At 38.7% G+C, this 27,585-nt stretch overlaps 1 protein-coding gene across 2 annotated transcripts; it reads right to left on the bottom strand.

Moving 5' to 3' along the window:
• NADK2 (NAD kinase 2, mitochondrial) lies at window positions 1–26,933 on the bottom strand. Of its 2 annotated transcripts, XM_030888913.2 has the most exons (11): window positions 26,850–26,933; window positions 25,699–25,780; window positions 17,134–17,217; window positions 16,125–16,261; window positions 13,066–13,144; window positions 10,206–10,271; window positions 8,869–8,964; window positions 4,249–4,304; window positions 3,629–3,682; window positions 2,914–3,037; window positions 1–2,409 (listed from the first exon to the last, which is right to left on the bottom strand). In XM_030888913.2, the coding sequence occupies exons 2-11, from the start codon at window positions 25,767–25,769 to the stop codon at window positions 2,271–2,273; spliced, it is 906 nt and encodes a 301-aa protein (XP_030744773.1). In that variant the 5' UTR covers window positions 25,770–25,780; window positions 26,850–26,933; the 3' UTR covers window positions 1–2,270. The 2 variants fall into 2 exon arrangements, with proteins under 2 accessions (XP_030744773.1, XP_045141259.1); XM_045285324.1 differs by lacking the exon at window positions 10,206–10,271.
• Window positions 26,934–27,585: the final 652 nt, after the last annotated feature.

Below are 27,585 nucleotides of genomic sequence, written 5' to 3'. Positions count from 1 at the left end.
TGGAAGAGATAACAAAGGCTTACTTTTATTCACATACATTTTCCATGAAAAGGTTAACTCATTCATGAAAACAGTTTTGCTATTTTAACAGCCTTTGTGTCTCATCATCTCTTACAAAATAAATTCCCATCCCAGAGCAGAAATGTTATACTACGTCATATCACAAATAGAACACATGACATTTTGTCTTGTTTCTCTAAAAAACAAAAAACAACTTTAAAACATGGCTTAGGAACAATTCTATACAGTAGGTCACCTATACATATTAACAGGTACCATTTGGGACAATCAGATGCCCTTGAGATATAAAACAGAGTTGGCACTTTTTCCAAGAAGGTATTTTAAATCCATTTGGGGGAGTTTCTGCAGTATAGAATTTCACTGGTTTATAAAGAGGCGTCTTAGCATGTCACTTTTCAATCAACCCAGAAACTAGCTCCAGCTCTAAGGAAACACTAGTTTTTACTGTTTTCTATTGATACATCATGTAAACTCTACTCTACCCAAGTCTTTGCAGGTACTTTTAATGAGGACAGCCCGATTCCTCCAAGCACACATCACAATCTGAATTACACTTTGCCTGTCGGTGTTAGTGGCTGCCGTGTCCATCTGCCTGGCAGTGACTGCGGTGACAAGCAGGAAAGCACTGCTCCACAGGGTTTTCAAGGCTGTGACCTTGCAAAGCACATCACCAGGGTTGTCCTCGCAACATTCTCTAGGTGGGTTCAAACTGTCAACCTCTGGCTCTGTTGAGCACTTAACCATTCGCACCACGAGTGCACCTACACTTACATCTATATTAAGAACTGTTAAGAACAGTAAGTTAAATAAACGCTGGCAAAGTTGAGTGCACAACTTAAACACACAAACCTTACTTAACTTTCACAAAATTTACTCCAGAGCTCACTAGACTAAAGTTCTGTTTCATTCACCAATGTCTGTCTGTCTCACTCATCAGTGTACACTCAGCACCTGGCACAGTGTGCTGCATGGAGTAGGTGCTGAGTAAATGCTTGTCAATTATTGAACAACAACTTTCACCAGCAAGTGTGAAAAAAAGATAAAACTTGGAATGGCACGAGAATAGCAACTGTGTCATTAGACAACAAAAGGACCTTTGGGTGGCAAGTTAGGGCTAATTATTAAATAAGTAGATTAAGAGTTATATAAAAATAATACCTTCCAAAGATCAAGGAATTTTGTAATTATAATGAACAAAGTGCATAATGGGAACACAACATCCAATGATGAGTTGTAAGACCTTGGCATATGAGCTACGTGGAACCATAATATTAGGTAAGGCAATTCCAAAACAAAAGTGAGTATTTTGCAAATTTACTAAAGAATTATTTTTATTTCTGACAACACTAATTCCTAACTAGATGAAAATATTTTAAGTTTAGCCAACCACTTTATCCATTTTGCACTTTCATCCATATTAATAAATTTTAAAGATGAAAGAATCCTATTGAACTCAAATCCTCTCCCCTCCAAAAAAAAAAAAAGAAATCAATGCCTGTGACTTAAAATTGCTACTGGTAATTAATATATTTGTAATAGCATCATAATTTTCCCTGTTTATATGCATTTTACCCAGCATTGTTGAAAATAACCCAACTTAAATTTAAAATAAAAACACTGAGCTATAACTTGAAAAGTGACTGAAAATTTTAAGTGGATAGTCATAACATCATTGTATACTGAAATTAGAAAATCCCTAGCACACTGAAAAACACATTTTACCTATTTCAGTTAGGTCAATATGAGGTTTTATCAAAATTCTCCATGAATGTGATCAATTTTTTTAATCTTGATTTTTAAAGTACTATAAAAAATTGCGCTAAACAAATATTAAGTGTTTAACCTGACCAATTTAACAAATCTAGGAAAAGGGGGAAGGAAAATAAAAGCCTGTACAGTTAAATTTCTGATCCTAAACACTAAGTCCTTTCTTACCTCTCTGTGTTTTAAAGGATGTCACTCTTAGTTCTCAGTCGTAAAAAATATAGAAATGAAAAAAAAAAATATATATATATATAGAAATGTCAGTAGGTTCAATGCTGATCAGTTTAGTCCATCTACTACTGCGCATCTTCCCATCGCAATTCAGACTGTGCAACTCTCACTCTCTTGGTCACCTCTGAGCTCAGGGCAACCAGTCTCACTCAACAATAACCCCAAATGTAGCTTTATGACCAGTGTCTGTTTCTGTAGTTAAGAAAGAGGGGGAAAAGCTCTAGTAATCAAACTTTGTCATCTGGGAAAAGACTTCACTGTTCTAGCAGCACAGTTCGAAGTTCATCTTCTTTATTGATCATCATTGAAGCAATTGCTCCATCGTTAAACTCAAAAGAAGTTCCTCCATCCACAACCATGCAGGCATCCCAGCAACGAGAACGAACACAAACCCTAAACAGAAAGAAGGAAAGATCTCATTAAATGTTAACATTTTAACATCACTTAATCACTTCATTAAAACTTTGGTGGATTTTTATCTGAGCGAGATCATTTAGTCTTGCTTTTAAAAATCAAATTTCCCTGTAGTATGAGAGAATTAATGACTAAACATTGAGGCTTAAAATTTACTTCAGAATTTTACTAACAATAGTCATGATAATTTGATCTTAATGCTTGTGTCCTGGTACATTAAAACCAAGTCCCCATCACCCAACTGAAGCATGTATTCCCCTTCTAGTAACTTGCACTTTAGTATCTGCAAGATGGCTCAGTACATTTGAAATAAATACCTTAACCAACCAACCTTAGCATCCCACCGCACTAGTTCCCTAGATTCTACTTTTTCCACTAAATAAAGTTTGAATGAGTAAATTCCATGAAATTAAATACTCTTAAAACCAAGCCATGTGTGCTTTATAATTACCATGGATGAACACATAGGCTTCAAAAGCTTACTTTGAGGAGAAACAACGCTGGCGGCTGCTTGAGAAAACTCTGTTTGCTATTGGTTCTCGAATACTGAAAAGTATTTTTGGTTCTTCTGGACCGTAGAGCAGTGATTCATTATATTCATTTGTTACTATAAAGAAAACACCCCCAAACTTTAGCACATTCAGTGAAACAATACAAAAACAGAACAGATGTGATGCCAATTTAGAAGCAGTTGTTGTCTAAAGGTCTGTTTCACAGCAAGTACAACACACACTCCTTAAATACACACATCTTGATATAAGAGGATTAGGGTAAAGATTAGCCCACAAAAGCCTACATAACCCACAATGTAACCAGTACACTTGGGGGTGGTGAAGGTTAAAGAAAAGAGCTGAGTGAACATGAAGCCAAGCACTGTCAGCTCAGTGAATTGCATCGCCATCAGAGGGTAGTAATGGCCCGCCAAGTGGAGGTATTGTGTTCCCTATTTGTCAGATGTACACCTTTCTGTCCTTTTCTATCACCATTGAGATACAGAATCTATATTTATATTGTGACAAAAATCACAATACAAAAGTCAAGTTTTAATTTTATATTAAAATATATTCAATGGAACACATTGAAAGGGACGTTTGTGTAGAGTGTGTACATTGTGCTAATAAGACAACGACACATAACAGTACCACCAAAATCAATATAGATTCAAATTAAAATATTAATGATCTCAATTGTCACTGACCTTTCTCTACCAAGTCTTTGTTCAATGGAAGACGTAAATTTCCTTGTCTTTGTGCTATTGAAAATGGAAACAAAGAAAGCATTTTGTATTATGTTATTAGATATTTAATGCAAACATATATGCGGGGCTTCAAAAATATATGGAAAATGAAATTTAAAGGTAATGGAATTTCCCCATGTACTTTTTGAAGCCCCTCATATAACCCAAAACCCACTGTCATCAAGTTGTTTTGATGCATAATGACCCTATCGGACAGACAAGAACTGCCTTATAAGCCATCTAAGGTTGTATAGCAGCGGTTCTCAACCTGTGGGTTGCGACCCCTTTTGGGGGTCAAACGACCCTTTCACAGGGGTCACCCGACTCATAACAGTAGCAAAATGACAGTGATGAAGTAGCAACAAAAATAATTTTATGTTTGGGGGGGTCACCACACATGAGGCACTGTATTAAAGGGTCGCTGTCTATCTTTCTTAGTGGGTTGGCTGGGGATTTCCAACTGCTGACCTACCAACAAGAGCTACAGCCAAGAGCTTTACCACTGTGCCACCAGGGCTTCCACATGTAACAGAGCATGCTATAAATAGATTCCAACAGCTACAAGCTATTTTGGTACTCACCAATATTTAAAACATCCTCCACAGCCTGAGAAGCAACCCTGTTAATATTGAATGACCTAGGAACAAAAACCAAATAATTCTTTTTTGTTTAAATTTTAAAAGCATACTAAAAAGGGAATAATCTACTTAATATAGAAAAAAATCCTTTAAATAATCAGGAATTTTAAAAAAGAGCCAAAAGACAAGTTACCACCCCACCTAACTTTGTTTAAAAGCGGCAACAGTCATGACAAACAGTTCGCAGACTTATTTTACTCAAGGAAGTAGAAAATAAAATTGATTTCTCAGATTTTAAGAATTAAAAACCCACTAGTACTCGCATGGTTATGAAAACAAATACCATTCTCACACACTAATGGGAAGTAGGTAGACAATTCTGCACAATCAAAATTTAAAGTAAACATATACTGTAATAAACTATGAACTTGAGTTAATAATAATGTATCAATATTGATTCAGTAATTGTTACAAATGTACCACAGAAACAAAAGATGTTAATAATAGGAAAAGCTATGTGTACGTTCTGCACAACTTCTCTGTAACCCTAAAACTACAAATGAAAACCTAGTAAAATTAAATAATGTGGGAAGGCGGGGGAATAAGAAGTTGTACAGAGGGAGCCCGATTGGACATGAGTTGATAATTAATGACATAGGATTAACTGGACATAGGATTCATTATACAGTTTTGGGTACTCATGTATGTATTCAAAATGTTATACAATAAAAAGGTTTTAAAAAGTAATGCCAATTTATAGTTGACAAACCAAAAATATAAAACTCTAACCTATCCAAATATGAAATTTTGATAAGCATGATTTTAGTTATATTTGTAAGCATGTAATCATTTATTAAAAAATACTGTATTTGAGTGACTATGCATTTGGTATTGTGCTATACACACAAAAATTTTAAGCAGGAAGAAAAAAAGGAATCTTATCTCAAGCCACTTAAGTTGCTCAGACCTCCCTGGGTCCATGTTGCTTTTATGTTGTTAGGAGCCATCAAGTTGGCTCCCACCCAAAACAACCCATTGCACAACAGAATGAAACACTGCTTACTGGCCTCTATCAAGACATTTGGAAGACAGCTACTTGGCCAACTACCTGGAAGAGATCCATATTTGTGTCCATTTCAAACAGGTGATTGAATAGAATGCAGAAAATTTCAAGCTGTATCATTATTAATACAGGCAAGTAAAGTTTTGCTGAGGTTAATTCAAGAGTAGTTGTCGCAGACATTGATAAAAGACAGCCAGAAATAGAAGCTCCATTGAAAAGAGGACTCCAAACAAGGGAATGCTGCATGATTTAAAATCAGGAAGAGTGTGTGAGCATCAAGCTTGTACCTTTCACCACACTTATTCAATCTGTGTGCTCAGCAATTGGTCCAAGACCTGGTCTGCATGATGAGGACCATGGCATCAGGACTGGTTGCTGTCAGATGCCATTGAGTTGGCTCCGCCCCATAGCAACCCTATTCACCACAGAAAACACTGCATGGACCTGTGCCATCATCATCATTTGTCCGATGCCTGCGCCCATTGATGGAGCCACTGTGTCAATCCATCTCCTAGAGGGTTTCCCTCTCTTTTGCTGTCCCTCCACTTTACTAAGCACTGTGTCTTTCTCCAGGGATTGGTCTCGCTTGACAATGTGTCTAAAGTATGTAAGACAAAATCTTGCTATTTTTGCCTCTAAAGAAGCACTCTGGCCTTACTTCTTCCAACACAGGTCAGTTTGTCCTTTTAGCAGTCCATGGTACTTTCAATATTCTTATCCAGTACCACCATTCATCCAAATGCCTCAACTCTTCTTTGGTCTTTCTTTTTCAATGTCTAACTTTCACATGCATATAAGACAATGGAGAATACCAAAGCTTGGGTCAGGTGCACCTTAGTTATAAAAGTTACATCCTTGCTCTTCAATATTCTAAAGAGGTCTTGTGGAGCAGATTTAGCAAATGCAATGTGTCTTCTGGTCTCTTGACTGCTGCTTCCATGAGCACTGATTGTGCATCCAAGTAAGAAAAAATCCTTGACAACTTCAACCTTTTCTCCATTTCTCATGATGTTACCTATTGGTCCAGATGTGAGGATTTTGGTCTTCCTTACATTGAGTTGTAATCCATACTAAAGGCTATAATCCTTGACTTTCATTAGCAAGTGCTTCAATTCCTTCTCACTTTCAGCAAGCAAGCTTGTGTCATCTGCATATCCCAGCTTGTTAAACCTTCCTCCAATCCTGATGCTACATTCTTCTTCATATAATCCAGCTTCTGTGATAATTAGCTCATTAGAACAGATTGAACAAGTATGGTAACAGGATACAATGCTGATGTATACCTTTCCTGATTTTAAACTATGCAGTATGCTCTTGTTCTGTTCACCTTTTGATCCATGTACAAGTTCCTCGTGAGCACAGTAAAGTGTTCTGGAATTCAATTCTCAAGGTTATCCACAATTTATTCTGTTCCACACTGTCAAATGCCTTTGCTTAGTCAAAGAAATACAAGTAAACATCTTTCTGATATTCTCTGCTTGGAGCCAAGATCACTCTGACATCAGGTATGAAATACCTTATTCCATGTCCTCTTCTGAATCCGACTGAACTTCTGGCAGTTCCCTGGCAATGTACTGCTGCAACCATTGTTAGATGATCTTAAGCAAAATTTTACGTGCGTGTGATATCAATGATATTGTTCTCTGGTTTGAGCGTTCTTCTTGGTAGATAGGTAGTAATAACATGTTAAATACTACATTAGTACTATGAGAAAAAAGTGCTGGGGAAGATTTAAAAAAAATATATTGATTAATCATGCTTACGAAGAGAGTTTGGTCCCAGTAAATTTTTCCTAAAGAAATGACATCTAAAGGTCAGGATTTTCAACCAGTGGATGGAAAGTGAAAAGTGTAAAGGGATTTAACACAGGATAAAGTTGAATCGAACAACAAGAAGTCAGGAGAGAACATGGTGGGCACTGGAATTTTCAAGGGAGCTGGGCAGCAATAATGCTGGTAAGGTCGATAAGCTCATATTACACAGGGACTAGTCTGACAGCCTAAGCAATCTGAACATAAAAAACTCAACTGCCACACTGCTAAAAGTACCATGGGCTGTTAAAGGAAAGATGTGTATTGAAAGAAGTATAGCCAGAGGGATCTTTAAAGGCAAGGATGGCAAGACTTTATCTTACATACTTTAGGAGAGGATGTACCTGGAGAAGGACACGGGCTTGGGAAAGTGGAGGGCAGTGAAGGGGGGCAGGCCCTCAAGGAGACAGACTGGCACTGTGGCTGCAACATGGGCTCATGCACAGGGACAGCTGTGAGGATGGCGCAGACTGGGTGTATTTCTTTCTGTTTTGCATAGGGTAGCGATGGGTTAGAGTCAACCCGATAGCACCAAACAACAACGTCATCAACTTACTCTGACTCCCAGAGAGTCTATAGGACAGAGTAGAACTGTGGGCTTGTGAGACTATTCATCTCTATTAGAGCAGACCGCCTCATCTTTCTCCTGTAGAACAGCTGGTGGCTTCCAATTGCTGACCTTGGGGTTAGGTTCGACTAGACAATGGCAAGATCACTGACGGTATTAAAGTAGAGAAGAAATGTAGGCAGAAGAAATGTAGGCAGATTTATCCACATTTTATAAACATTCCTCTGTTGATAATGTGATTGATAGCCCAAAGAATAAAGCATAAGATCCAAAGAACATTCACTTACCAGCCAGTGAAAAAGAGGACAGAAACATCAGACTTCAGTTGACAGCGTTGAGGGATTGATATATATATATATGGAGCTAAGAATGAGGAGACGCAGTGGTAGAACAAGATTTTGTTCCGTGTAATGATACATGGAACATAAGAAAAAACAGATGGCAATAAATTCTGTTTTCAATGTGTTGAATCTGAAATGCTGTTAATTTCCTATCTGGTTGAACATGAGTGTATAGTCCGGAGAGAAGACATCTATCTATATGTATACACTAGCAGAACAAGAAACTAGACCAGGAAAGATTATAGGAAAAGGAGAATACAGGAAGTCCCAGATCAGCTCCAGTTAAGGCTGTCTTGCACAAATCACCTGTATACTTTTTATACTGTACTTTGTATCCATTTTTTATTATGTAAAATTAACATCACTTAAATATTTATAGTCTCCCACACCATTTCTTATTTTCTGTATTTCTTTATAAATCTAGTGCACGTACCCCCTGTCATCAAGTTGATTCCATATAGGGTTTCTCAAGCTGTAAATCTTTACAGGAGCAGACAGCCTCATCTTTCTGCCGTAGAGTGGGTAGTGGATTTGAACCACCAACTTTGCGATTAGGAGTCCAATGCTTACCCAACAGCACCACCAGGGATCCTAGCACTTAGTGCAATGCATCAATTAATGACTGCATAATCAAATATAGGCTGCAGTTATAATCCTAGTTGTCAAGGCTAGACTCTGGGACCTAACCGATAAATGAAACAGTAACTGAGGCTACCTACAAAACAGCACCAGGTTACAGGACATGTATTAGAGCCCATAGATGCACCAATATGAGGTACTAGATGAATTATATTACTGAGATATTCCACAAAGGTACAAAGCAGCATCCGTGTTTCTTACCAGGCCTTTGACCCTGTTCCTGTGCACAGATTGAGTCCTGAGCTCTTCTGTTTCTCCCACGGACCATCATCAACTGAAATCTCATAGTAAGAAGCCCTGTGAATTGAGAATATAAAATTGGGTTTGCAAAGCTTATAGTTCATGGTAAAAAAGCAAACAAAGTCTCCTTTAGAACTGATGGAATCTACATAAGCTGGCTTGCCTGAGGCACACCTCATGATGCTAATTCCAGTATTAGGTGAAAAAGTTAAAGAAAAGGCTTGTATATACATTCCTTTCTATTAATATTTTATCATCTCAATCAGGGCTTCCTGTCCATTTTTGGCTAGCATTGCTGCCACTGGAAGTGAATACAAACAGAGCCCCACTTTAGAATTCACATATAAGGTACCACTCCTTGGTGAGTTTCAGTCTGGATCGCTAGTCCTTGGTAGATCTAAGTACATATGCAATCTTTGGAGTCATTTGCTAAACTCTTGTTTGTTAAGTTATACACTGCTTACCTTTTAATTGGTAGTAAGCTAACAGATGAGATAATAAAGTTCTAAAGAACATTCTCAACTAGTACTGGATTAGTGGACAAAACTAGGAATACTAGCCCTGCACTTTCTTTTTAAAACTATACTTTTAGGGTACTTCATAAGTTTTAGAAGCAAATGGGTTAATGACTCTCTTCATTAAATTCAATGAGGGTATAACAAGTATTAAAACTTTTTATAATGTGTAAGAGTTTCGTTTGTAAGTTTATCTTAAAATACTAGCATCACAGGAAGACACTGGATTGTTTTTTCCCTCCAGCAAATTAAGTTCAACAAAAAGTTAAAATAAATCCTTAGTAATATACTGCGCGTTTCAAATTGACAATGCTTACTAGACAGGCTTACAAACACTAACACTGTGTGGATAATTTCTCTTCCTATTCAGCATCTCCTGTAAACACTCAATTTAGAAAGGCTTTACAGATACAAGGCCTTTTCATTCTTCCTTCTTGGTGTTCTGTATTAGAACAAAAGATGACAGGACCTAACGTCGACGATCACTCTAGTCCACAGCTTTGTGATGTCTCCCTGGGTGCTGCACAGTACAAGTCTATGTCTAGAGGTAAGCCGGCCAACTCCGCAGCAATGGCTGCTACTATGACAGAATCAAGGAGAAATGAGATTAGAAGTGAAGCAGAGAAGCGAGGTGAGAGGAGGAAGTTATAGTTGGATGGAAGATATTGAGCCCAAACATTGAGCAAATTTAGTGCCATTGTCACATGCAGTTTATCTGAGATTAGTCAATGCCAAGATTTTGTTTCAGGGAAATTATTGTTTTAAGGCAGCAATAAAACTCACAGTCCCTTTAGAGTGGGTATACTTCTTCTTAAATTGTCCACTGCTACAGCCCAAGAATAAGACAGTCTAGGTTAGAACAAATAGAAGAAAAGAAAACAACAACAACAAAAAATGGGCTTTTAAAATGTTCTTAAGTCAGAGAACATTACAAATGAGGAATAATATTGCTGCACTCACATTTTCCAAGCAAAGCACTGAGTATAGTTTCTGAGTATAGTTAAGCTTCAATGTACGTTCTGATCAGAAATAATTGGGTTTATATGGTAGTTTTAAAGTTAACTAATGGCATGGCCTTGAACAGTTCCTAAAACTCTGACTCTCAGTGCTTCCCCACTGATGAATGCACGCCCTTTCTCACAGGGTGTCTCTGGGCATTAAAGGACACAGCAAACACAATATCCAACAGGGACTGACTCTTTATTAAATTCAATGCTCATTTCCTCACTCCATAAAGGTCTGTCAGGAATATTCAAAAATAAGTTCTAATACCTCTAATTATACCTCTTTCAATAGGATAAGAAGTCACCCCACATTTTTCCTGGTAAAGACAAAGTGAAGCCCCAAAGGACACCAAATCAGCAGCAGCGGTCACCGTGGTCACTAGGGCTCATTAGTGAATCGTTACGCCATGGAAACAAAGCGATCAATATGAAGTACCCTAATGGGCTTCATGGAACCCCAAGTCTACCCGCTGAGCGCAGCTATCTCCCTGGATGAGATATTTCACTTTTGCAGTGATCAGCAAGGCTAGCAGCCGCTCTCAACGGGTAACCAGAGAAGTTTCAAACTGTACAAAGTAAGAGAAGCCATTAAATGGCTTGTTAAGAGTAAACATAAAACACTTTCACCACTGTCAGCCATTAAACATAAAGCAGACTTACTACATCAGAAAGCTGTTGCCTTTGTCTGTTTCTAGCAATAAAGACTAGACTATATCATCATTAGAATTGCATTCTATCACTTATGTATACAGTCTGTCTTATTATTGTATTATATATTATCTATTTCATTTCATGAAAACTTTTAAATTTTTATTTCTTTGAAGAATGGAAACATGAATTGTACCAACCCCCAGATTTTAAACTAGTACACTTACACACTGCACATAAAGAAAATACGTAATCCACTGCCATCTATTCTATTCCACTCATGCCAACCTATACAGCGTTCTGAGGCTCGACCTGTATGAGAGTAGAGAGCTTCATCCTTCTCCCACGGAGTGGCTCGGGGACTTTTTAACCTTTTGTTCACCTTCTGGTTAACAGCCCAACACTTAACCCACTATGGCACCAACACTCCTCACACACTGCACATAGCAGGTGCAAAATATAATCTTACCTGAAATTTTTAATAATATTTCCATCAAATCATTCTGCTAAATCAGGTTTTGTTCTTTTCAGTGCTTCCCAAGAATGTGAAGAACTGTTTTATGAGTCTTTTTCAGTTCAGACAAAATTTTCTCACATAATTACTGATGAAAGGATATGACTTGTAGCAAACACAATTTCATGATTTATGGCATTCTCTAAACTTGCGAACGACATCACTTTTACAGTCACATGGTTTCTCTAGCCACAGGAGAGGGTGTCAGGGACTAATTTTCCACACCTATTTGTGTTGGAAGGAGCCCATGGTGAAACAAAGGATTATGCACTGGGCTGTTAACTGCATGAATGGTGGTTCAAATCTACTAGCTGCTCCCTAAGGGAAAGATGAGGCTCTGCGCCCATATTTACTGCCTCAGAAACAATAGGGGTCGTTTTTGCTCTGTCCCACAGGGCCAGAATGAGTCCGAATCAACTTGATGGGAGTGAGAATTTAGCTGGAGCCCTGGTGGGGCAGTGGTTAAAACACTCGACTGTTCACCAAAAGGGCTAAAGTTTGAAGCCACCAGTCGCTCCACGGGAGAACTATATGGATATCTATCTGCTCCCGTAAAGGAATGGTTACATCTACAAAAATAGGAAGGTCAGTTCTAAAGTAATTACATTATAGCAGTCATTTGATATCTGCCAATGTGGTTTATTGGTGTGTGTGTGTGTGGGGGGGGTGTTATTATATAAGGATAAGGACTATTCAACTCCCACAAAAGATTTGATCAATAATAAAAGACAAATGACATTTTCTACTCCTAAGGAACTCCAATAGTTCAATTATTTGTTTAAAATAAATAACAAGTCATAAGCCACCAAGGCACTTGCCTTACAGTGTGCTGCACTAAGGTTACAACACTGTTTATATAGTATTGCTACCACAACTGCTTAGTCTGTATTTTAGATCATGCAAAGAAAACTGAAACATAAAATTCTATAATAAGGGGTATCAAGATGGTTCTCTAGGACTAGTCAAAAAACAAATATCATGAATGATAAAAAAAAGGGGGTTAGAGATTAAGGTATGATTCTTAAGGAAAGAATTTTGAAGAGCCATGAATGAATGAGCAAATGTAATGTGATCCTTAACTGGATCCTGGAAAAAAAACAAGCAAACAAATAAATCCGCTCTAAAGAACATTAGTAAGAAAGTCATTAGGGGAATTTTAATATGTATTGCCTATAAAAATATTACAAGTGTATCAACTACAGATCTATGCAAGGTATATCGTTCTCTGAAACATCTGTGGAGCATCTACATGATAGATGAGAGGTTCTGGGATGTACTGTCATAGAGCTGACTAGCTTTGCTTTGTTTTGAGTTTGACCCCAATGTTTGGCCCCCAATGTGTATCAAAGTTGAGAAAATTTTCCATTAGATTATTGGCAACTCTTAACTGGGATATAGGAGCTGAATATGTAATCAAAATAGAAAGTATTAAAACATCAAAAATGTTCCACATTCAAGAACTGAGATAGAAAAGTACCTGGATGACAGGCTCTCCCCAATGAAAACTTCGTTCAGGGCCCTCACCGGCAAAAGCTGGGGGCCTGGAGCCACCGACGCTGCAGGGAATGAAAAAGGACCCGGTTTTAGAAATACTAGAGGATAGATGGCATAAAACAAGGAAACTTTTACATTTTTTGTTTCATGTGATCATACACTTTAAGTAACAAGCTGACATTCTCAAGGAATCCCAAGCTTTCTGTATCCGTTAAGACTGAATGAGCTCCCAAACTTCTCCTGAGATATGTTTAAACTAAACTATCCTTTGAAGTCGCCTTTACACCAAACAACAGTTAAGTAAAGAATGCCTGTCTTGAGTTGGGAGAAGGGTGGACATGAGAATATTCTCAGCAACATCAAAGTAAGTAAAATAACAATTCCGAGAGAAAGGAAATGTCCATCTTACTGAATTTCCTCTAACTTTACGCATTCGCCTCTGAAGGCTTCCGAGGTGGACTGACCAAGCTCTTCCAACAGAGAACTACTTTAGATTTAAACTGAAAACTACATCCACAAATTATATTGGAAACTATAGCATATATATTAGAGTATATCTGTCTTTTCAAATAGAATGCTTATGTTCAGATATTTACATAGGTACCACATCAAGGAATCTTTTCAGAAATTTACCATTTAATAGATCACAGTTAAAAATATTAAAACTTATTAACCAGTTTTACATATAAAAGACTAAGTTGCACTGGTTTAAATTCGCAGAGGTGTACATTTGAAGGCAAAAACAGCACTCAATCCAAAACAAGGATAATGAATAAATGTAAAAAATTAAACCATATTTAGAGTAGGAACTGTTTTTAATTAAAGAAACATTAACTTCTATTGATCTTCTAAGGCTTTTAAGGAAATTAATGTAATTTAACTAAAAAAACAGTCCTTAAAAAGTATTAAGATTGCTAGCCATTCTTTTTTCTAAGTAACTGAAAAAGAAAAGTGGACCAAGGATCCTGGCAGAAAACCCTGGAATTAGTGGGCTTGTGAATTCACTTTCCAGTCAGCGGCGGGCCCTGAGGGTTAGGGAGAGCTACATCACAGCCCTAAACTGAGCGGTGAGCAATTCAACCACCACCAAGATCCTGTGGATTACCTGAAGGTTCTGCTTTTCCCTATCTGAAACCACACAGGTTTTTTCTAATATGTGAGGAGTTCACATTTTACATTTAACTCTTTATGAAATTCATGTTGGAGTAGGAATCATAAGGAAGGGATTTAATTCATTTTCTCCAAGTGATTTGGTAGGCGTTCCAACACCATTTGTTGATGCTCTGTCCTTTCTTCATTGAATTGAAATGTTACATTTGTCATAAACTAAATCATTGTATACATAAACTTGAACCTATTTCTACTTAATCATGCTGCCAGGTTTAAACTGCTGTCATTTATAATGCATTGTGTCTCGAGTATCTCCTCCACACACTTCTTCACAGCTAAAAATAGCCTGTCCGTTCCTATCCTGCACAACCTGTTCGTGCGGCATCTATGATCTAGTCCAGAACACTTTCTAGCCTCGGGTCCTAGTTCATTACGTTAACCCTGGAAACTTAAGAGTTTTTTGCCTGTGATGTTGGGGCAACAGCTAGTTCAATCTGAAACTGTTCTTCTCTTTTTGATGGTTACACAAGTAGAACTGCTCCAAAGCCTGGTTCAGAACATCTCTTCTTTCTCTACTCTTGTCTACAGATCATAATGCCTCCTCTTGAGTCGGTTTTGGTCCACAGCAACCCGACAAGACAAAGTGGGCCTGCGTGTTTCCAAGGCTGTCATCTCTATGGACGTAGTCTTCCACATCTTCGTCCCTTATGAGTTACTGGTGGGTTTGAACTACCAACTTTTTGGTTAGAAACCAAGCATTTAACCACCATCCCACCAAATCCCAATGACACAAGCCCACTGCCATCAAGTTGACCCTGACTTATAATGACCCTGTAGGTCAGAGTACAACTTCCTCACAGGGTTTCCAAGGCTGTAATCTTCATAGACGCAGGCTGCCCCTTATTTCTCCCACAGAGCAACTGGAGGATTCACACTGCTGACTTTCTAGTTAGCAGTTGATCACTGTGCGGCCTCCTGATACTCAAACCATCAAATTGAGTGAGTCACAGCAACTGTGTAGGACACAGTTGAACTGAGTCTGTGGTCTTTACAGAAACAGACTGTCATGTTTTGCTCCCGTACGGCAGATGGTGGTTCAAACTGCTGAGCAGTTCAACCACGATATCACCAGGGCTCCTTCCTTATGGTACCTCTATACTTGAGATTAATTAGCATCGTATAATCAATCATCAGGGTTTTCCCATATGTTCCCCCCACCAGGCAACCTTTTAAAGACAGTTACTCTAATCCTCAAAGTACCTAGCACAGTTTTTATATAATAAACAACCCTAAAATGGTTCTAAAATTAGTCTCTGCCTTTCTACCTGCTAAAGTGCTTCATTCAGTGAAAGATGGATAGCTAATTAAACTTGATTTTCCTGGCTTTCAAGCCAACATGTACTTACAATGTTGACCTGTACGTCTCAATGATAATTAATGTTACTTGAGAAGGAAATGCTTCTATTTTTTCCCCTTCAGGGTGACTGTTAGTAATTGCTAGCTAACTCAAGCTCACTCTACTTAAACAGTCACACCACTCAAAACTCACTGCCACCAACTCGATTGTTTTTTATGGGACAGAGTATGATGCATTTCGTACTTCAGCTTCTAATCTTAACATTAAAGCTTATAATGAAATCAATCCACTGTATCTTCGTATGTTACTGGTAGCAATGAAAATGAAAATTACTTCCCCAATTAGAGGTTGCTGTAACTGTAACTTAAATACTAACCCAACTCAAACCACCCGAACTCACTGGCATCAAGTGGGTTTCCGAGGCTCTAACGACTTCTGAGAGTAGAAAACGCAGTCTTTCTCCCAGCGGATGGTTTGAACTGCAGACCAGGTGGATCACAGCCCAAAGTGTAACCATTATACTACCAGGGCTCTCCAAATATTGCCCCAAACACATTTAATCACAATCCACCTACTTTCATCATGAACCCGTTCAATGTTGAAGGCTCTGCTATGTTGACTCAAACTTAGCTGCTGTTCATGAAGGTCCACAGGAACAGGATTGATGCCAGTCCCTTCAAGATACAACCTGATTCGCTGCCTCCATAGCCACCTTCGAAAAGGAAAGAGGGAGAAAGTCACCAGGATGGATAGAATAAATTAACTAAAAAATAGACATTATAATAATTTTACCAAATTGATTTTAAAAAGCTAATTTCCAAACAATTTCTTCCAAAAACAAATGACTTTTTCCAAAAGTATGCCATAAGCACTAAAACCTACAGATTCCTGCTCAAAGCCAGAGTGAGGTGTTTATTTTTCTTTTCAATTGTAATGCACTACACTAAATGATCTAATATGGCTCATCTAGCCAGAGTCTCCGTAATTCCTACGAAATGACCTTTTCCTGGTGGGTCTGGCTAAGAGAAGGCGAAGGCAGATACCAATAGGATACAGTTATGAGTGCCTGTTAGCCGGACTCATTGTGATTGCCCTCCTGCTGGGTATGAAACCAGCCACTACCAGCACAAGTCAAGAGTGGAGTGTGTCCTCTGGATCCCATGATCATCCTTGCACAGTGACCCTCCTCGATCCAAGGGACAGCTTTGACACCAGAGGAGTAGCAGCAGAACCAGGACCAGAGTGTGAGTTAGAGCAGTGGACTTCCCAGGTCACAGAGCAAGTAAAGCAGAGTGCATTTGGCTGGCTGTGGAGTGGGGTGTTTCTGGGGACTTAATTGGGGGAGCTGGGTTCACTGACCCACAGAGCTAGAGCTAAGTGCTTTTGAGTTGAGACTTACAGTGGAGTGACATGCCCTTTCACGTGAAGCAGCCTGTCAGCAGTCAACACTTAACCCACTGCATCACCAGGGCTCCTTTTTAATGCCGCAGTTATACAAAATCCAAATATTATCTAAATTGATTGTCTTTAACAGCATTTCCATTGGAACACATCTATATAAGAACGATAATACAATGTTCCTACCTGAACTCCCCACGGTAGAACTTCTGTAAGGCTTCTGGGAAGGAATGTGTATATCGGACAGGCAGACATAAGTGCCCCTCAGACCTTCATCGTAAAGGGGATTTTGTGTGGTGTAAAGGGGAAAAAGAGGATGAAGGAAAAAAGAAACATTTAATTCAAGCTATAAAAATTAGATTTAAATGCTCTACTCTACACTTCATTTTTTGCCCCCAAATTGTCTGCTTTTAACAACAAAATAGGCCAGTATAAGCTCCAGTCAGCTTTAATGCTATGATACACATTTAGAATGAATCTAAAAAGCTGGTCAGTTTTCCACTTTTTGATTACCCATAATATTATGTAATGGTACAAAGGGTTTTACCTTTTAAATTATTTAACTACTAACGTTGGACAAGGTAGTTTAGCATCAGTTCATCTCTCAAGCCACCAGGCTTCTTCTGAGAAGTCAATCAAACAAGTATGTAAAGATGATCATTTTAATGATAATGTCTTTTTCAATGTTATTTAAGATATTCCAAGTCATTAACACAGAACTGAGAAGTGTTTTCTTACAGAATCCATCATTTATTTTAAACTGGCATTGATGCAGAAGTCAGAAATCAACACAATCCCAGATTACGAAGTGGTACGACTGTGTCCGGGCTGCTATAGAAGATGAATGTGCACGGCTCACAAAGTGAAAAAAGGTGTTGAGAAAGCCCAGTGGTCTTCACTCTTCAGGGAAGCATGAGTGTAGGCTTGGCAAACACAGTCTTGCTAATAAGTTAACTTAAAGTGTGAGGAGTAAACTATTTTTACAAAGCGATGACAGGCAATGGTTTCTTTATCTTAGAGCAGTGTTCTTCAACGTGGGCAATACCACCGCCTGCCTCCTGGGGCACAGGAGCAATTGAGCGGTTACTGAAAAAAAGCAGATACCTACACTTTATCCTGAGATTTTTATTGCCAGAGGAGCTGAGTAATTTTTCTCCCCCCAAAAAGGGGCCAAACAGGTTTGGGAACCTACATCTTGAAGGACATCGCTGAGGTTGAAAAAGGGCATGGCCTAATTATTTTACATTTTGTATCCACAGCAATACATAGTGCTAAGCATCAACCATCACTTGATATTAACTGCTGAAGTCCACTGCAGATCTAAACATTCCAGAGAGGAGCCTCTCATGAGTTTATATTCAAATGTTACCTAGGGCCACAGGCACCCACAGGCTTGACACGGGCTGGAGGGCTCCCTTCCCAGGTGGCTTTTCACATGGCGGGCAAACAGGTGCCAGGTGGTGGAGGCCTCCAGTCCTCTTCATGTCCCTTTCTACAGGGCTGCTTGGATGTTCTCACATCATGATGGCTGACTGTCCCCCAAAGTAGCAATCCAAGCGGCCAGTGCTAGAACTGCGAGATCCTTTATGACCCGACCTTGGAAGCCACGTATTGCCAAACCACATTCTATTGGTGTTATAAATTGACTACCATTGAGTCAATTCTGACTACAGTGGACCTAGAGGGCAGAGTAGAACTGCCTCTGTGGTTTCCAAGATTACAAAATCTTCCCGGAAATAGAACACCTTCTCATTCTCCCTCAGTACATCTGGTGATTTCATACTGCTGACCTGACAGTTAGAAGCCATGTAACCCACTGCACCACTGTGGGTGCTCCTTTGGTGATCTAAAGAGTGAGTCAGACCAACCATACAGGTGTAATACTAGCAGCCTACCTTAGAGACTGGCTACTACACAGCTTCTATCGTATTTTTCAACTTTTAAATTTATTTATTCATTTATTTTCCTATTTTTGATCTTACTCAAACATCAATTATTTACCAGGCTCAGCAGAATGGGTACAGAATACAGAAGATACATGAATGAGATATGTCATTTAGATGAATCCATGAGTGAGCCACCTTGAAAGTGAACCCTCCATCACAAATCAAGCCTTCAGGTGGCTGCAGTTCTGGCTGTAGCTTCACAAGCAATTCCACACCAAACCACCCAGCCACAGTACTCCAAAATCCTAACACAGAAACCATAAGATAATGAATTCTTACTTTAAGGCAGTAAATAATGGTGTGATTCATTAAGTAGCATTTCACAGCTTATACAAAGGAGAAGAAATTTAAGTTGAACATTAACTTCTGGCCTTATTTAAGAGTGATATAGCATCATGGTGCTAATGAAAAAGTCAGACAATTTGAATTACAGAAGACAATAGAAAGCTTCATTTCTTTCTTCCTGGAGGTGAAGAAACCAATGAACTTTAAAAACCTCTTAGTCTGGGTGGAAAAACTGAGACAGCCTAGCTGGTAACACCCTGTTCACCAGTTTCAAAATTCCCAGCTTATGAATAACCACCCAGCTTTCTAAATAGAAAGGTCTTTCAATAAACTACGTAAAGTATAAGTAAAGACTTTCTTACCTTAATGATATAAAAATATGCCATTAAGAAATCATAACACTCGCATGCATCAACATTGAAGGCCCTCAGAATTAATTACTAAATCAATGGTTTCAATTACTCAGGGAATTACTTTACGGAATTGGGATCCTCTAGCTCTGCCTCCAAAAATCATTTAAGTTATCATTCATTTTTCAAATGTTTATTGCCTACCAACCACGTGCAAAACTATAGTAGTGATAGAGAAACTGAAATATAAGAGTCTATACTTGTGGAGTTTAGAATGTAATGAAAAGACAATCAAGCAGAAACTAGTATCAAAAGATACATGCTGTCTGTACAGGGAACTGCAGTTACAGCCCACAACAGGCCCCCATCTGAATGAACAGGACAAGCACTTGTGAATAGAGGAGGGAAGGGCACTCCAGGTTGAAGCACTGATAAATGCAGAAAAAGAACAGGGCCTGTGGAGGAGCCTTGGTGCCGTAGTAGTTACACATGGGGCTGCTAACTGAAAGGTCCACAGTTTGAAATCACAAGCTGATCCATAGAAGACTACAGAAGGCATTCGAATCCTATAAAGAGGTAAGCCTCAGAAACCCACAGGGACAGTTCTACCCTGTCCTATACGGTCAATTGGAATAGGAATCTACTCTACGTCATTAAGTTTGAGTTTTCATTTATCTATTTTTTTGGAAGACACTTTCACTACTCTATTCTTTCAAATCATGAGCATCTTAAATACCAGAGCAAAGTCTTCATGTTTGTAACAACCAATAGTGTTAGCAGATACGCATATATTTTGCACTTAAGAACATTTTATGTACCATCCTAGAGGAAATTCAGTCAAATTTTAGCAAAAGAATGTATAAGGCCTATGGGGAAATGAAGATAAAAATAGGGCAACAGTTGGTGGCAGGTGTGTGTATGTATACACATGGTGTGTGTGTGTACATACATAGATACATATGTGAACCCTGAAGCTCCTAGAGAAGCCCTAACAGATTTTGAGTGAGGAGTGAGCACAATCAGACTTGCACTGTAGAAGGAACACTAGGGGTACTAATGGGAGGCTACTGCAGTCATTGAAACACATTACAGGGGCCGGCGCTGTGTTCACTGACTGTGAGGATGATGAGAAGTGGACTCCAAGGTATGAGCCCTAGAATTTAGTGACCGGTTTGATCAGAGGTGAAGGTGCAGCAAGGAGGCCATTCATCAAGAATGGCAGGGAAAGGGAGAGGAGAGACATGTTTTGTAGATGTTAGATTTCAATGCCACCTATATCTATTGAAATAGAGACCAGTGTGGCAAGAACCACAGGAAGAAAGTGGAACGAAACAGGCAATGAGGACAAACAGAGGTCAAGAAATGGAGACCAGGGTGAGGGGCACAGAGACTAAAACCAGACGAGCTGGGTAATCATGCTGATCTTAGAAAAACCTTGGGTTGCATTCTGAGATGGGGGCCACCGTAACCCTTGCAGCAGAGAAGTCACATCATACCACGTTTCTATAAAGCAATCATTCTGGCTGCGAGTGGAGAAGGGTAAAAGGGGAAGTCAGATCAGTGTTGGATTTCAAGATTTGGGGGGTGGGGTCACATTCCAGAGTGAAAACCATGAGTGATAATCAGCTGTCTGGAGACAGTACAAAGAGAGATGGAGAAAATGAGAGCCCAGACATGTTTGAAAACGTGTGTCTTTAAGCAGCTGACAGAAAATTAAAATTTTTCGATAGGAAGAGAGGCAAAGAAGTAACCACAGAGCCTGGAATAAACAAGTGTCAGAAATGTCAAAAGATAGATGCAATAAGGGATACATTAGCATTAAAAATGTCCATGGAATCAAGTAAGCCAACTAAGAAAATGGCCCCAGTAGGCTTAGTAACTAGGAAACCACTGGTCTTTTATAGGCTTTTGTTATGTTAATAAATTAGAGACAGAAATAATGAAGTGGCAACATCAAATATGGAGAAAGAGCAAGGATAAATGTTAACAGAGATTGACACAAGGTAAAAGGTTTATTAAATTTTCTGGAAAAATGAGAGTCAAAAACAAGCTTAGAGGAGAGAAAAGGAAACAAATGATAGAACAGAATTTGTGTTGCAGGGGAGTAAAGTTGAGGAAGTTCTAATGCCTCTCTGTGAGATACGAGGCAGGATGGATAAAAGAAGTAATGAATATACAGAATTTGAAGAAGCAAACAGCCATCCTAAGGAATGGAGACAAGAAATTACTGTGGCTGTATGGAAAGGTGTTTGAGCAATTCTGAGTGTGCTGGTGACTAACCCCTGGAAGGGACACTGGGCCCCACTTCTATCATTGTTTTTCCACATAACCTCAGCAGTGCCGGTTGAGGGGGGAAACAAAGGTAGACCAGTCCAGGATTGGCCAGGAGGATAGTACAAAATATTTTTAATTGTCAAAAAAATGAATACAGTGAGAGCAAACCAAGTGAAGAAGAGAGAGGGGATCAAAGCAGTGACATGGGAGAGAAGATCTGTTGTGAGAGAGGGAGGGAGGGTTACTGTCAAGGGTTACTGTCTGCTGTCAAGGTAGGAGGCTGAGGTTAGAGAGGAATAAGGTTTCAGAGATGGAGAAATTCTAGATGATGATGAAACCCGGGTGTGACCACAGCTGTGGGGAGCTGAAATAGAAGGAGGGTAACTATCAGAGCTGAGGAAAGAAAAAAATAAGAGAATTATGAATAAGACTTGATTAATTCAAAGTCACCCAGGAAACCAGTGAAGGTAGAACCAAGAATGGAAACGAGAGCAATAAGGACTGGACGATGGAGCTCTATTCACTTAGTGCCCTTCGGTAATACACAAGCCCCCAATCTCACCTGAGTCAAGGGCCCAGGTCTATTCTGCCACAGATCCTTTTCCCACACTACCTGGGAGACTCAAATGTGAAGAGTGGTCTGTCCCATGCCATAATTTTCTACCACAAATGTCAGCTCAACCAAACACCAGAACAAACCCATTGCCATTGAAGTCAATTCCAACTCATGGTGACCCTGTGTGTTACACCAGAGACCCACAACCATACTGATTTCTTGAAAGTAATCTTTATGAAAAGAGCAGACTGCCTAGTCTTTTTATGTGCAGTTACTGGGTAGGTGTGATCTACCAGCCTTTCAGTTGGTAGTCTAGTGCAAACTGTTTCTGTTGGGACCTTTCTCAATGCCAGCTAGAAGGATGTATTTCTCAGGACTGAACTGAAACCTAAGGCCATGTCCTTGTAAAACAAACAAACAAACAAAAACTATATACAAGAGAACTCTTGCTTGTATGTTGGCAGCAATCAGTCTTATATGCCTAAATGTCATCACTACAACAATTCTTTTGGAACATGGTTATGTTCAGTTGTTGTTGTTAAAGATCAAGGCAGTTCCAATTCAGTGACACAAGAAACACTGGCCTACCTTTACCATCCTCACATTGATAGCTATGTTTGAATCCATTAGTGAAGGCTGTGTCAATGTATGTCATTAAGGGTCTTCCTCTTTTTGGCTCATCTACTTTACCGTGCATGATATTCCCCTGTAGGGACAGAACTCTCCTGCTACGTCCAATTTATGTGAGACAAAGTTGCGTCATCCATGCTTCTAAGGAGCATTCTGACTAGACATCATTCAAGACATATTTACTAGTTCTTCAGGTAGTCCATGGTATATTCAGTGTTTTTCAAGGACACCTTAATTTAATTCAAATGCATCGATAATCCCTGTCTTTTTAGCTGACTGTTGAGCTGTCATACACACCTGGGTCAGGCACCTTGTTCACAATGTGCCATATGTGTTTTTAACACTATCAAGAGGTCTTTGTTAGCAGGTTTGCCCAGTGCAATGTTGTTTGATTTCCTGGGTATGGATTGTGAATCCAAGTAAAATTAGGTCCTTGATAACTTCACACTTGTCTCTGTTGTGAGCATGATTGTATTATGTTGAGGTGTAATCCATACTGAAGGTTACACATTTGATCATCAGCAAGGGCTTCAAGTCCTCTTTGTTTTCAGTAAGTAAGGATGAGTCCTTTGAATATTGCAGGTTGTTATTAAGCCTCCCTTCAATTCCCATTGCATTAGGTAAATCTGCTGCACAAGACCTTTTTAGAGTACTGAAGAGCAAGGATGTTACTTTGAGGACTTTGGTGCTCCTGACCTAACCCTTGATATTCCCCATTGCCTCATATGCATGTTTAAGTCGGACCATGAAAAAAGGAAGCCCATTAGAAGGATGGATGCATCTGAATTGTGATGCTGGAGAACAATATTGAAAGTATCATGCACTGCTAAAAGAACAAACTGATCTGTGTTGGAAGAAGTAAGGCCAGAGTGCTCAGAAGCAAGCAAGGCAAGATTTTGTCTTACCTAATTCGGGCATATTGTCAGGAGAAGAACATGACGCTCGGTAGAGGGGCAGAAAAGTAGGGGAAAGTTCTCAAGAAGATGGACTGACACAGTGGCTGCATCAATGGGCTCAGGCATGGGAACGATTGTGAGGATGGCACAGGACTGTGCGGTGTTTTGTTCTGCGGTGAATGGGGTCGCTATAGGTCAGGCACCTGACAAGAACAACCATTGCTGATGCCAAGTTCTTCTATTTTCAGACCAGGGTCTTGGATCATTTGCTCAGCATACAGATGGAATAAGTATGGTGAACAGATACAAGCCCGATGCACACCTTTCCTGATTTTAAATCATGTAGAATTCCCTTATTCTGAGTCATCTTCTCAATCCAGCTTGAATTTCTGGCAGTTCCTTTTCACTGCCTGCTACAACTGCTCTTGAATTAACTTCAGCAAAATCTTACTTGTATGTATTATTAATGATATTGCTTAATAATTTCTGCATTCTATTCAATCACCTTTGGAATGGACACAAATATGGATCTCTTCTAGTTGGTTGGCCAAGTAGCTGTCTTCTAAATTTCTTGATACAGGCTAGTGAGTGATTATAGTGTATCAGTTGTGTTGAAACCTTTCAGTTAGTATTCAGTCGATTCTTGGAGCCTTGTTCTTTTGCTAATGTCTTCAGTGCAGCTTGGACTTCTCCCTTCAGTACCATCAGTTATTGATCATATGCAATGTCCTGAAATGATTACATGTCAACCAATCATTTTTGGTACAATGACTCTTTATATTCCTTCTATCTTCTTTTGATGCTCCTTGCACAGCTCAATATTTCAACTTAAGGCTTGAATTTTTCGCCAGTATTTTTTGTTTAAGACAGGCTGGACATGCTCTTCCCTTTTGGTTTTGTAACTCCAGGTCTTTGCACATTTCATCATCATAGTTGGTCTTCTCAATCTGCCCCTTGAGATATTCTGTAACTCTCTTATGCTTGATCCACCACCACCATTTGATTTAGCTACATTCAAGAGCAAGTTTTAGAGGCTCTTCTGAAATTTATTTTGGTCTTTCTTCCTTACCTGTCTTTTGAATACCAATCTGCCTTGTATTTATGATGTCCTTATTATCACTCCAAAACTTGTATGGTCTTTGCTATTAGCTTTCAACATGTTTTCTATTCTTTAAATGATCTCTAAATTCAGGTGAGATGTACTCAGGTGCACATTTGGCTTTTCTGAATTGATTTTCATTTTCTTCAGCTTCAACTTGAACTTGCATATGAGTAATTAATCATCTATCCTGCAGTTAGCCCCTGACCTTTTTCTGACTAATGATATTGTGCTTCTCTATCATCTCTTTCCACAGTTATAGTTGACTAGATTCCTGGGTATTTCATTTGGCAGGTCTACAGATATAGATACCATTTATGTTGTGAAAGAAAAGGTATTTCCAACAAACAGGTCATTGGCTTGTGAAATTATATAATGTGATCGCTAGCATCATTTCTTTCACCAAAACTGTATTTGCCAACTATTGCGCTTTCTTCATTGTTCACAATTTTTGCCTTCCAGTCACCAGTAATTATTAGTTTTCTTTATATTTTTATAAATTTCAGACAGAAATTGATTTTAAAAAGTATTCAATTTCTTCTTCATAGTAGCTAGGAATGAATGCGTCCACTTAAGAGTCATAGCAACAAGGCAAAGGCAAAACTACTTTTAGTGACAGAGCCCAAATGTCAAATGTATCATAAATATTCAAAACAAAACAAACATTTTTATATGTAATGTGTATAATGAACAAAGAAACCCCAATTTTTCTTACCTCTCTGGGTCAGTGTTTACGCCAATAACTGGTTTAAGTCTATCTAAGACTTTACTTGCTGCCAGAAGCATAGTGCCATCACCTAAAAGGCATAGGCAAAATTAACACTTGCTATAAACCAGTTTTTCACATTTCATCCTGAACACTGGGACTATTGTTTCAACCACTATCACCCATCTTCCAACTGCCACAGTTTACACCTTCCTTTCTACTTATCGTTCCTTTCTGTTTTCTTTTGGACTCTAATCCATGATTTCTAAACTGTGGCAAGATTGACATGTTAGGCTAGATAATTCTCCATTGCACAGGGTGTCTGGTATGTTCATTCTAGTCTACCGTTAGAAGCCATCTCCCTATACTTAACACCTTGTGACAAGTTTGTCTCAAGACTATGCCAAATAATTCTTGGGATCAAACTGCTCCCACTGGGAACCAGTGTACTAACCCTATCACTTCTATTAACTAATCCTTTTTTTCCCTTCTCTCATAACATGAACCCAGATTCATGTATTATTTTATGAATATATCCAATATAAGGAGCCTCGCTGGCATTGTTAGATAAGCACTGGGCTGCTAAGCACAAGGTTGGCAGTTCAAACCCACCAGCAGTTCAAACTCTCCATGGGAGAAAGATGAAGCTATTTGCTCCCATAAAGATCTTGGAAACTGTATATAAGGTTCCTAGGAATCAACTCCATGGCAGTGGGTTTGGGTTTGGAGGTATATCCAATACATCCAACAAAGTGTCTAATTTTGGATATTTCTCTCCAACTAATGCTGTCAACTTAAAAGTTTAGAAAACGCCTCGGGGTGTGGGTGCTGGCTGGGCAGAGGATATTGAGGCTTACGTAGAAAGGAACATATCTAATTTCACTAAACTATAAATTTCCACTTTTTTTAAAGACTGGTACTACTAAACCAAAACCCAGTTATAACTATTCCTTTGTCTCACATTTCAAGTGAAAAATTAGATGTACATCTCAAAACAAAGTATGCACCACTAGAAGCAAACGGGTATGTCTTAAACCAAATGCTAGAAATCCAAAAAATGTGTCTTATAGTTGGACTTCACTGTCACTAGACAACCACGTAACTGGGAACTAAGAGCATCCTGTCTCCTCCCAGCATCTTTACCTCTGTAACATTATTACCTCCTGCGGCTATCACAGCATCCGCCCATCGAACAGTTTCTTCATCATATTCTCTCCTTTTCACTAGACGAACTTCAATTCCCTCATTTCTGATATAAAAAAAGTGAAGGTTATGAAAGACTGACATTAATAACAGACATTTAGGTGTATGTTTTCTGACATGCAGATGTGACAATGAAAAAAATAAACATATTTCTGTTAACATCGCCTGTCATTTAATTATAGTGGCCAAGCAACTACATTAGGTCAGGAAGCATGTAAATGAATGGAAAGCTGATTATCCCCAAATCTTCATGTGTTTAAAGAGATTTTTTATAGCCATTAACAAGAGGTGATATTGGTATTAGAATTTCATTTCATTTTCTCTACTCCTTTTAATACTATAATTCATTAGTAAAAGAACAGCCCCAAAGACTAATATTTAAGAAAAATATTTTTTTAGTTCAAAAAACTACACAGCTGTCATTTTAAATTCAACATATATTCAATAAATCCAAGACACTGTTAAAATGACTAAAATGTTCATTTGAATGTTCTCACACTGATTCTCTTTTATACACGTAAATTAATTCACTTAGTCGAGAATTCATAATTTATAAATACTTTTAATTTAATAAATCTTTTTATTGGGGGCTCTTATAGCTCTTATAACAATCTATACATCAATTGGGTTTTTTCTGATGATTTTATTAGGGCTCATACAACTCTTATCACAATCCATACATACATCAATTGT

The sequence above is a fragment of the Echinops telfairi genome, unplaced genomic scaffold (genome assembly GCF_000313985.2).
Source record: "Echinops telfairi isolate 266 unplaced genomic scaffold, ASM31398v2 ScPeMD7_7469;HRSCAF=8507_1, whole genome shotgun sequence".
NCBI classification, from domain to species: domain Eukaryota; kingdom Metazoa; phylum Chordata; class Mammalia; order Afrosoricida; family Tenrecidae; genus Echinops; species Echinops telfairi.
This window is presented reverse-complemented; position numbering and strand designations above follow the sequence as displayed.